A 12,435-nucleotide genomic window follows, 5' to 3' on the forward strand; every position below is an offset into this window, starting at 1 on the left:
CACCTAATTCTTCTATAAAAGTAAACCGAGGGATTCTTCCCCTCCGGTCTCGAAAGAAGCCTCGTGGGCATATATATAGGAGTATAATGATCTACTTGGAGTACAAGACAAGCCAGAACAAATCCTAGTCTATTTCGTCTTTCCTAATAATCAATATTATGTACCTGTGTGGATGGGAGTCTTTTCCCCTTCTTCTTTATAAAATGATACGCACACTCGTGCGTATTCGAGAAAAAAAATCAATATACTCAACAGAAATTATCATGCACACTCCTGCCCGCAATGAAGGCACTTTGGTTGGAGGAGACCATCTCGCCGAGTCTAGGGGCCAGCCGCAAGGAGAGAACCTTGGCGAAGAGTTTCGCAACAATGTAAAACTGGAATGGAGAGATGGAGCTAACATAGAGCGTGTGTGTGCACAACTGAAGAGAAATGTCACCAAAAGAATGTATAGGGAATAGATTATTGGTAGTCTCCAGCGACCAAAAAGCACTCTCCCTATAGGGTGTCGGAGCATTTTTTTTTAATGAACACCGCATCTTCAGCAGTACAGAAACTCCGCTGATGAAGATGATTACAAGGTCTGCCTTCGGTACTTGTCTCATGGATGGATGACCGGCGAAGGAATGTAGGATGATGGGAAGACCGAGGGCAAAATACATATGAACTCACGACGATTCTGGTCTAGGTTGCTTCCTTTGGCTCAGCACAGCCGTCAAATACTCGTAGGCCTTGACGGTTGAACTGGCGCAACCTGAACCCAACAGGCGTGAGAAAAGCTGATCGATCGTCCACACGGGCACACACTTCCTCCTCAGCCTTCAGCCCATTGAGGAGTTGAGAGGCGCGAACAGCCATGGCGCATGTCGGGGGCATCATCGCCTCGGCCATCCTGGGTGTCGTGAGCAAACAGATCATGTCCGCCATCAAAGGGCAGATCAAGCTGCAGTGGAACTTCGTGAGCGACCTACAGAAGATGAGATCCTCGCTGCAGACGGTGGAGGCCCTGCTCGAAGACGCTGAGAGGCGGTCCATCACGGATCTGGCGGTGCGTCTGTGGCTGGGGCGGCTCAAGAACGCTATGTATGAGATCTCTGACATGATCGATGATTTCGAAGACAATACCGGACCTGCTGCACAAAAGGTATGCGCACCCAGCCGACTGAACCAAGATGAAATTTGTCCAGTGCTTGAGCTCTAATTGTTCTAGGTAGCTTTTTGCGTCCTTTAGTAAATAGATTTTGGATAAAAGAGTTGGTAGTGTTGGCCATCATGTTGCCACCACCGCATATTTACATTATAAAATAGTAAAAAATATTTTCATTGTGTTGGGGTGTTTGATCTCGAGTAAATATTAATATGTATTATTATCATATTCCCAGGACTATCAAATTGTGTTTCATTACTTTGAACATCAAAATGTACTAAAATAAAATTTGTTGCCTTTGTAGTGTTGCCCTCAAATCAGTGTTTCTAGGTTGAAAATGGCCAATAAGTTGAAGAATATGAGAAGGCAGTTGAAGGGGATCACGGAAGACCGCATTCCTTTCACTTTCATGCAAGAAAATGTCCCAAGTGTGCAGGAAGTCCGTTACAACCGGGAAACAACAGCGGCTGTGACGGAAGCACAAGTCGTAGGGAGGGATAAGGAAAAACTGGAAATCATGAATCGTTTATCTGGGAGCATGACAAAAGAGATCACCATTCTTCCGATCTATGGTATTGGAGGCATTGGGAAGACAACCATGGCACAACTGGTTTTTAATGATTCCAAGTTCAAAAAGTACTCTCAGGTGTGGGTTTATGTGTCCGAGACATTTGACTTGAAGAAAATTGGGAATTCTATAATATCACAACTATCCGAGAGGAATAGTCAGCATACTGACCTTCAGGTGATAGAAAATAACCTTCAGACACTCCTTGCTGGTAAAGAGGCACTAATCATCTTAGATGACCTGTGGGAGAGGGAACCACGTGAGTTGGAAAAGTTGAAGAATATGGTAAAGCCGGGTAAAGGGAGCAAAGTGGTGGCAGTGGTAACCACACGAGAAGAATATATTGCACAGAAAATTCAGACAGTGAAGCCTTACAAGCTAGCTCCCTTGGTAGATGCCATTTGTTGGACTATCATAAAAGATAGAACTTCCTTTGAAGCTAGAACTGACAGAGCGCAGTTAAAGCGGGTCGGGATGGACATTGCAAAGAAGTGTGGAGGCTTGGCTTTAGCAGCCCAATCTATTGGGTATATGTTGGACTCCATGAAAGTTGGTGAATGGGTGTCGGTGAACAACAGTGAGTTATGGGACGTGCTTGCCTCGGAAGAATCTTCACCTCATCATGTGCATGCATCCTTGCCATTAAGCTATCGCAGTATGGATTCATATTTGAAGCTATGCTTTGCTTATTGTGCAATCTTTCCAAAAGGTCAAGAGATAGCTAAAACGGATCTTATTCACCAATGGATTGCTCTTGGACTTGTTGAGCCATCAACAACATTCTCTAATATGCAGCGTTGTGGTAAATACATTAGACACCTTTTGGGCATGTCCTTTTTTGAACATTCAAAATCGCAATGGCCACGGGTGAGTTACTGCATGCCTGTGCGGGAATGTTCTATTGTTTTCTTCAACTTATGGCAATGCAGATCATATGGTGCATATTCCCGTGGGAATGCTAACAACAACACCATTAATTACATTGTGTTGGGATAATCTTGAAGCAATATCTATTTCATTTGCAAACCCTCGCCTCCAATCGTCCTCACTCAACATGCTGCTTTTGTTCCCAAATAACTGATATCCAGAAATTGACACATCCTTGATTAATTAGATAGATCTTTGACCCTAATATTCTAGTTACTTTACCTTAGCCAATGTAGCTGATTTAGAACTGTCAATCATACAATTAAAATATGACCTATGAAATTGAGACTACATAATCATCTATTATCACTATTATATCAAGAGAGACTAAAAGCCAGATTTTCAAACATGTATGGCAGCTAGCACTACTAGAATTCCCATTTTTGCCAAGTTTCGAAGAAACTCGGCGGAGCCCATATTCAACTAGGAGAAATATTCGCCGACTGTCAAACTTGGTGCACCACACTCGGCTGGACGGGGCCGATAATCATTAATACTGTTGAGTTTTCCCTATCGCGAACTCAGTGAATATCTAAACAGTTTTTGCCAAGTTCCTGCACAAAAAAACTTGGCGAACCACACCGTCAGACGGGATGGCACGTTAACTCGGCGAACCACACCTGGCATTTCGATTTTAGAAAATGAAAATTGTAAAAATTTACCGAGTCTCCTTAGGTCAAAACTCGGCAAACAAAGGCCGCCGTCACGGCTGCGTCGCCTGCTGTATAGCAGGGACCCACCTGTCAGGGTTTGCCGAATTTTCTGCCCAGGACTCGGCGAACTTGAGATTCTGCCAGGTTTATTTAGTTTGCCGAGTCGTTTTCCGTTGGAACCAGGCAAAGTCACGACTCTGGCGAGTTGCTTATCACCGCTGAGTCCAATTTTGAATCAAACTCGGCATACTTTTGTCTGCCGAGTTCCCGATAGAATGAACTCGGCCGGCGAAGTTCTGGAACTCGGGAGAAACCAGATTCTAGTAATGGAGGGACCAACTTTGCCTTTGTCATATCTTTGTCTGTTCCTCTTGTACTCCCTCCATTCTCCTTATATTTTTAGACTTCACTCATCAGGTGATATCATGTATATTTGGTTTTCCATTACCTTTTCTATTTAGACCAAAGCTAGTACAAAGTTGAGTCACTTATTTTGGGATGGTGGGAGTATATAATAACATCATTCTGAAGTTTGATACTATGTATACTGTTGACACAGGACAAGAAATCTTTCATCATGCATGACCTGGTGCATGATCTCGCAACATCGGTCCTAGCTGATGAAATTAGCATAGACGGTCCAACCTGCCGCTATGCACGGGTGACAGATCACAGAAAGCTTTTTGAGTCATCAGTTTCTTCACTCGCCAAGATAAGGGCACTGCATTTGCATGGCCCTGGCAACTTTCAGTTTCAGCTTCATGATGATGCATTTTCGCCAGCTAAATGCCTCCGCGTCTTAGATTTAAGCAGATGTTGTACAGAAGAGTTGCCTGATTCTATTGGTCAACTGAAACAGTTGAGGTATCTCAATGCTTCATGGAACCAAAGCTTGTGGGAGCCTATAACTATTAGGGTACCGAAAGGTCTGGGTGCCCTTACCAAACTCCAATATTTGAATCTATCAGGTCAAGGGAGAGTCATAGGACTGCCAGAGGTCATCATCAAACTCACGGAACTCCGTTATTTAAATCTATCCTTCTGTAAGGGTTGTTATTCATTGGATAACCCATCAGCAAACCGAAGGATCAATAGGGGTTGTTTTCAAGGATACTTCAGCAGGGGTTCTTATTCGTTGGACAACCCATCAGTAAACCAAAGTTTCATTGACCGTCTCGGTACCCTACCCCATCTTGAGGAGCTGGACTTGTCTATGAATGACTATGGTTTTTATGTACCTGAAAGTTTTAGCAGACTGAAGAAACTGAACCTTTACGGCTGCAGGCGCATTTCTTTCCTTCCAGAAGATGTGGCGAAAGTGGATAGCACATCGTCCACCTCATGGTCCAACTAGAGCTGAGAAGTGAGATATATCAAGGTGTGACGATGTGCTATCGTCATGGGGAGAGAGTGTGCCTTGAGCACAGTAGGTCCCTCATCGTCTTCTCCTGTGAGTAAACTGAAATTGAATACTCTAGGTTGCCTTTGCACCGATGGAGATTGCTTCACCACCTACCTGGACTTTGTGGTTTAATCATCAACGGTTGCCATAATATGACTATCTCACCACAGATCACCCGAGCCTTCACCTTCCTCGAATCACTATCCCTAGAAAACCTTATCCTGGGCAAATTCCCAGAATGGTTAGGTGAGCTCACATCTCTTCGGCAGCTGAATTTACAAGGAATGGGCATACAGGAATTGCACAAGAACATGGTGCGACTTAGGCAATTGCAATCACTAAGTCTGCAGAGATGTAACACGTTGAGATAACTACCCCTGTGGTTAGGAGAAGTCACCTTGCTCAAGACACTTAGGCCCAGTTCTTTTGCCAGAATCTGGGGATTCTCCCAGAATACGACCCCTACCCAGCTTTTCCCAGAATCTTTGAGCCTCATGTGTTTTACAATCCTATCTACCTAGATAGGATTGTAAAACACATGAGGCTCAAAGATTCTGGAAAAAGCTGGGTAGGGGTCGTATTCTGGGAGAATCCCCAGATTCTGGCAAAAGAACTGGGCCTTAATATCAGATCTTGCAAAGGCATCATCTCTTTACCGGAGAGCATACTCACTCAGCAACCTTCAAGAACTTGGTATTTGGAAGTGCCCTCAGTTGAATGGATGGTATAAGTTTTTTTTTTTACCATGGAAACTGCAGGCCGTGCTTGCGCGGTTGCGCCCCATAGCATTTTATGGATGGTATAAGTTAGAGGAGAACCAGATGAAACTAGATCACATCAAGAAAAAGGTATTTGTTCTACATTGTTCTTATGTTTGACCTACTATTTTTGTATAAATTTATCCTATTTCACATGTATATATATATTGCCTCGTAAGTCTTGTTTGTTGTCTAATGTTACCTTCTAATTCGAAGGATAATAACTGCAATAAAGTTTACTCGGAGGTATACCAGATTACCTCTTCGAGATAATGTGTTTTTTGACAAGAAAAACAATATCTACTTCATTGCAGACTATGCGCTCAAGCCAAGGACGAGTACAAGGTGATCCTGATGGCACGTTGACGATTCAGTATGGTGGTCCTGGAGCTCTTCCTTTCTTTTCTTGCGAAAAGGTCCTGGAGCTCTTCTGACGCCACGGGTGGAGACACCTTCATCACTTATAAAGATCAAATGCTTTGATGTCTTCACACACACACGGGTATACTTGCGCTTCGTTGTGTGGATGGCCAGGACTACCAAAAACAAATCACCGGTACATGCCGACTCTTTGGCGATTCATGCACAACTTCAGCAGAACAAAAAGGCTTGAACCTTACGGTATTCTACCTCGAGCACGTTGGCACTGTTGCCGACAAGAGGGCGCTGACTGGGACTGACCACCTTTTGCCGTTGCTGCCCCATGGCTCACGTTCTCGGGTCTTAAAAGATGAGCACGGTGGATAATGATACTGTGTGCCGTCTCATGCGGCCGCAAACCAGAACCGGAGATTTCCTTGGATGGAGAGGATGACCATTGCTGTATGTAGTTAAAGACACTTTTTGTACATGAACTTGCATTCGACGTGCATGCTCATCTATAAACTTGAAAAATGATGCAAACTACTCCCTCCGTTCCTAATTATTTAGCTTTTTAGAGATTTCAAATGGACTACCATGTATATAGACATATTTTAGAGTGTAGATTCACTCATTTTGCTTCGTATGTAGTCACTTGTTGAAATCTCTAGAAAGACAAATATTTAAAAACGGTGGGAGCAGTACTGTAACTCCGTGAATCGGAACCGGAGATTTCCTTGGATGGCGATAGTTGTATGTATGAGGTCTCTGATATCCATGGTACATTTAAGTGAGTATTAGTTCAATGTGGGATCGATTCCTCGCTGAGGACGAGTCATGCTCTTATTTTCCCTTGAAATATTGATAAGGAGAGTTCAACTTCAATCCGGCGATGGGAGAATCTCAGTGTTCACTAACTTCTCTCTTTCTTTGACTGCGCAATCATGACATTGATCATCTCATCTATAGTTTCTTTTTTGTTTTTTTATTAGATGTACACTGCATCGTGCTTCTTTCTGAAAAACACCCACGAATGCGACTATGGGGCCGTGCTAGCAAGGTACCCGTGCGTATTACCCACAAAGTACCACCACCATTCACCAATATTTACATACTCTAAACTATACAAATCGAGCTTCATTTTATTTTATCGATAGGAAACAAATGGTTCGGTTAGGTTGTTGAAGATTAGATCCATGACACCTTACACAGATTGGACCAGATCAATCTCAACCATGGCCGTGGAGTCGGGAGAACATCCTTCTATTTGATGTGGCCATGGGAGTCGTGGCAGCTCTCGGAGTAGAAGTGCCAGTTGCGTACCATGTTTAAGCATGGACATCTGGAGCTCACTTGGATAGGGTGCACCATGGCCGTCACCATTCCGAGATTGTCTGGTTTGGGTGAGGGCGACTCTAACACATTGTTCTTTCATCGGCACACCTCCTACCAAAAGCATAGAAGGCGATGCATAGATTACTGGTTGATGGCATGTTGTGGTGTCGGACTACGCGGCCTGAGGTGGCCTAGAATACTTGAACTCACTTATGGGAATGACTGAGCGGTGTGAGTTCTTGCTGATGACTTGGTTAGCCTCTATGATCCCTTTACAGAGGAGGAAGTCTATGAGATGATGTGTCGGTTGCCGCGGAGGAAGGCGTTGGGGCCAGATGGTTTCATGACTGATGTCCTCCAACCGTAATCGGAGGACCGTGAAGTCTGACATCATGACCATCTCTGCCAATCCGCACTCGCTTTGTATGTGAGGGTTCCAGGGTTTGAAATTGGCCTTGTTAACCGTGTTGCTCAAATGATTGATGCCTTGGCTTTGGGGTATATCGTGTTGGAAATATGCCCTAGAGGCAATAATAAAAGCATTATTATTATATTTCCTTGTTCATGATAATTGTCTTTATTCATGCTATAATTGTGTTATCCGGAAATCGTAATACATGTGTGAATAACAGACACCGACATGTCCCTAGTGAGCCTCTAGTTGACTAGCTCGTTGATCAACAGATAGTCATGGTTTCCTGACTATGGACACTGGATGTCATTGATAACGAGATCACATCATTGGGAGAATGATGTGATGGACAAGACCCAATCCTAAACATAGCACAAGATCGTATAGTTCGTTTGCTAGAGTTTTCCAATGTCAAGTATCTTTTCCTTAGACCATGAGATCGTGTAACTCCCGGATACCGTAGGAGTGCTTTGGGTATGCCAAACGTCACAAGTAACTGGGTGACTATAAAGGTAGACTACGGGTATCTCCGAAAGTGTCTGTTGGGTGACATGGATCAAGACTGGGATTTGTCACTCCGTATGACGGAGAGGTATCACTGGGCCCACTCGGTAATGCATCATCATAATGAGCTCAGAGTGACCAAGTGTCTGGTCACGGGATCATGCATTACGGTACGAGTAAAGTGACTTGCCGGTAACGAGATTGAACGAGGTATTGGGATACCGACGATCGAATCTCGGGCAAGTAACATATCGATAGACAAAGGGAATAGCGTACGGGGTTGATAGAATCCTCGACATCATGGTTCATCCGATGAGATCATCGTGGAGCATGTGGGAGCCAACATGGGTATCCAGATCCCGCTGTTGGTTATTGACCAGAGAGTCGTCTCGGTCATGTCTGCTTGTCTCCCGAACCCGTAGGGTCTACACACTTAAGGTTCGGTTACGCTAGGGTTGTAGGGATATGTATATGCAGTAACCCGAATGTTGTTCGGAGTCCCGTATGAGATCCCGGACGTCACGAGGAGTTCCGGAATGGTCCGGAGGTAAAGATTTATATATGGGAAGTCCTGTTTCGGGCATCGGGACAAGTTTCGGGGTTATCGGTATTGTACCGGGACCACCGGAGGGGTCCCGGGGGCCCACCGGGTGGGGCCACCCATCCCCGGGGGCCACATGGGCTGTAGGGGGTGCGCCTTGGCCTGCTTGGGCCAAGGGCACCAGCCCCACAAGGCCCATGCGCCTAGGGTTTCCAAGGGGGAGGAGTCCTACTAGTGGACACAAGGACACGTTCCGCACCAGAGTGGTACGGCAACCCTGTCTTGGAAATCATGTTGTTAGACAACGGTGAACCTTCGAACTATGAAGAAGCGATGGCGGGCCCGGATTCCGACAAATGGCTAGAAGCCATGAAATCCGAGATAGGATCCATGTATGAAAACGAAGTATGGACTTTGACTGACTTGCCCGTTGAACGGCGAGCCATAGAAAATAAATGGATCTTTAAGAAGAAGACAGACGCGGATGGTAATGTGACCATCTATAAAGCTCGGCTTGTCGCTAAGGGTTATCGACAAGTTCAAGGGGTTGACTACGATGAGACTTTCTCACCGGTAGCGAAGCTGAAGTCCGTCCGAATCATGTTAGCAATTGCCGCATTCTATGATTACGAAATATGGCAAATGGACGTCAAAACGGCATTCCTTAATGGTTTCCTTAAGGAAGAATTGTATATGATGCAGCCGGAAGGTTTTGTCGATCCTAAGAATGCTGACAAAGTGTGCAAGCTCCAACGCTCGATTTATGGGCTGGTGCAAGCATCTCGGAGTTGGAACATTCGCTTTGATGAGATGATCAAGGCGTTTGGGTTTACACAGACTTATGGAGAAGCCTGCGTTTACAAGAAAGTGAGTGGGAGCTCTGTAGCATTTCTCATATTATATGTAGATGACATACTTTTGATGGGAAATGATATAGAACTCTTGGACAGCATCAAGGCCTACTTGAATAAAAGTTTTTCAATGAAGGACCTTGGAGAAGCTGCTTATATATTAGGCATCAAAATCTATAGAGATAGATCAAGACGCCTCATAGGTCTTTCACAAAGCACATACCTTGATAAGATATTGAAGAAGTTCAATATGGATCAATCCAAGAAAGGGTTCTTGCCTGTGTTACAAGGTATGAAATTGAGCTCAGCTCAATGTCCGACCACGGCAGAAGATATAGAAGAGATGAGCGTCATCCCCTATGCCTCAGCCATAGGTTCTATTATGTATGCCATGCTGTGTACCAGACCTGATGTTAACCTTGCCGTCAGTTTGGTAGGAAGGTACCAAAGTAATCCCGGCAAGGAACACTGGACAGCGGTCAAGAATATCCTGAAGTACCTGAAAAGGACTAAGGAAATGTTTCTCGTTTATGGAGGTGACGAAGAGCTCGTCGTAAAGGGTTACGCTAGCTTCGACACAGATCTGGATGACTCTAAGTCACAAACCGGATACGTGTATATTTTGAATGGTGGGGCAGTGAGCTGGTGCAGTTGCAAGCAAAGCATCGTGGTGGGATCTACATGTGAAGCGGAGTACATGGCAGCCTCGGAGGCAGCACATGAAGCAATATGGGTGAAGGAGTTCATCACCGACCTAGGAGTCATACCCAATGCGTCGGGGCCGATCAAGCTCTTCTGTGACAACACTGGAGCTATTGCACTTGCCAAGAAGCCCAGGTTTCACAAGAAGACAAGGCACATCAAGCGTCGCTTCAACTCCATTCGTGAAAATGTTCAAGATGGAGACATAGAGATTTGTAAAGTACATACGGACCTGAATGTAGCAGATCCGTTGACTAAACCTCTCCCTAGAGCAAAACATGATCAACACCAGAATTCCATGGGTGTTCGATTCATCACAATGTAACTAGATTATTGACTCTAGTGCAAGTGGGAGACTGTTGGAAATATGCCCTAGAGGCAATAATAAAAGCATTATTATTATATTTCCTTGTTCATGATAATTGTCTTTATTCATGCTATAATTGTGTTATCTGGAAATCGTAATACATGTGTGAATAATAGACATCAACATGTCCCTAGTAAGCCTCTAGTAAACTAGCTCGTTGATCAACAGATAGTCATGGTTTCCTGACTATGGACACTGGATGTCATTGATAACGAGATCACATCATTAGGAGAATGATGTGATGGACGAGACCCAATCCTAAACATAGCACAAGATCGTATAGTTCGTTTGCTAGAGTTTTGCAATGTCAAAGTATCTTTTCCTTAGACCATGAGATCGTGTAACTCCCGGATACCGTAGGAGTGCTTTGGGTATGCCAAACGTCACAACGTAACTGGGTGACTATAAAGGTAGACTACGGGTATCTCCGAAAGTGTCTGTTGGGTGACATGGATCAAGACTGGGATTTGTCACTCCGTATGACGGAGAGGTATCACTGGGCCCACTCGGTAATGCATCATCATAATGAGCTCAGAGTGACCAAGTGTCTGGTCACGGGATCATGCATTACGGTACGAGTAAAGTGACTTGCCGGTAACGAGATTGAACGAGGTATTGGGATACCGACGATCGAATCTCGGGCAAGTAACATATCGATAGACAAAGGGAATAGCGTACGGGATTGATTAAATCCTCGACATCGTGGTTCATCCGATGAGATCATCGTGGAGCATGTGGGAGTCAACATGGGTATCCAGATCCCGCTGTTGGTTATTGACCGGAGAGTCGTCTCGATCATGTCTGCTTGTCTCCCGAACCCGTAGGGTCTACACACTTAAGGTTCGGTGATGCTAGGGTTATGAAGATATGTATATGCAGAAACCCGAATGTTGTTCGGAGTCCCGGATGAGATCCCGGACGTCACGAGGAGTTCCGGAATGGTCCGGAGGTAAAGAATTATATATAGGAAGTGCTATTTCGGGCATCGGGACAAGTTTCGGGGTTATCGGTATTGTACCGGGACCACCGGAAGGGTCCCGGGGGTCCACCGGGTGGGGCCACCTGTCCCGGGGGGCCACATGGGCTGTAGGGGGTGCGCCTTGGCCTAGATGGGCCAAGGGCACCAGCCCCTATAGGCCCATGCGCCTAGGGTTTCCACCATGGAAGAGTCCATGTGGTGGAAGGCACCCCTAGGTGCCTTGGGGGGGAGGGAAACCTCCCCTTGGCCGCCGCCCCCCCTAGTAGATGCCATCTACTAGGGCCGGCGCCCCCCCTGGCACCCCTATATATAGTGGGGGGGAGAGGAGGGATTTTACACCAGCCCCTGGTGTTGGGTTTCGTAGTAATTTCAAAAATTTTCCTACGCGCACACAGGATCATGTGATGCATAGCAACGAGAGGAGAGTGTTGTCTACGTACCCAACGCAGACCGACTGCGGAAGCAATGACACGACGTAGAGGAAGTAGTCGTACGTCTTCACGATCCAACCGATCAAGCACCGAAACTACGGCACCTCCGAGTTCGAGCACACGTTCAGCTCGATGACGATCCCCGGACTCCGATCCAGCAAAGTGTCGGGGAAGAGTTTCGTCAGCACGACGGCGTGGTGACGATCTTGATGAACTACAGCAGCAGGGCTTCGCCTAAACTCCGCTACAGTATTATCGAGGAATATGGTGGCAGGGGGCACCGCACACGGCTAAGGAATCGATCACGTGGATCAACTTGTGTCAACTTGTGTATTTAGAGGTGCCCCTGCCTCCGTATATAAAGGATGGAGGAGGAGGAGGCCGGCCAAGGCAAAGGTGCGGCCAGGATAGGGAGTCCTACTAGGACTCCAAGTCCTAGTAGGAGTCCACCAAGAGGGGAGGAAGGGAGAAGGAATAGGAGGAGAAGGAGAGGTGGCC

The 12,435-nt window shown here is 45.7% G+C and overlaps 1 protein-coding gene across 1 annotated transcript; it reads left to right on the forward strand.

The window, feature by feature from the left end:
* The first annotated feature begins 856 nt into the window (after positions 1–856).
* LOC119310485 (putative disease resistance protein RGA1) lies at positions 857–4,649 on the forward strand. The gene is made up of 4 exons (XM_037586222.1): positions 857–1,144; positions 1,452–2,600; positions 3,861–4,344; positions 4,405–4,649. The coding sequence occupies exons 1-4, from the start codon at positions 857–859 to the stop codon at positions 4,647–4,649; spliced, it is 2,166 nt and encodes a 721-aa protein (XP_037442119.1).
* Positions 4,650–12,435: the final 7,786 nt, after the last annotated feature.

This window comes from Triticum dicoccoides, chromosome 5B, assembly GCF_002162155.2.
Source record: "Triticum dicoccoides isolate Atlit2015 ecotype Zavitan chromosome 5B, WEW_v2.0, whole genome shotgun sequence".
In the NCBI taxonomy this organism is placed as follows: domain Eukaryota; kingdom Viridiplantae; phylum Streptophyta; class Magnoliopsida; order Poales; family Poaceae; genus Triticum; species Triticum dicoccoides.

Coding starts and splice junctions, on each gene's coding strand:
- LOC119310485 (XM_037586222.1), top strand. CDS start 857: ATGGCGCATGTCGGGGGCATCATCGCCTCGGCCATCCTGGGTGTCGTG. Junction 2,601..3,860: donor GGGTGAGTTACTGCATGCCT/GTGCGGGAATGT, acceptor ACACAGGACAAG/AAATCTTTCATCATGCATGA. Junction 4,345..4,404: donor AAATCTATCCTTCTGTAAGG/GTTGTTATTCAT, acceptor GTTGTTTTCAAG/GATACTTCAGCAGGGGTTCT.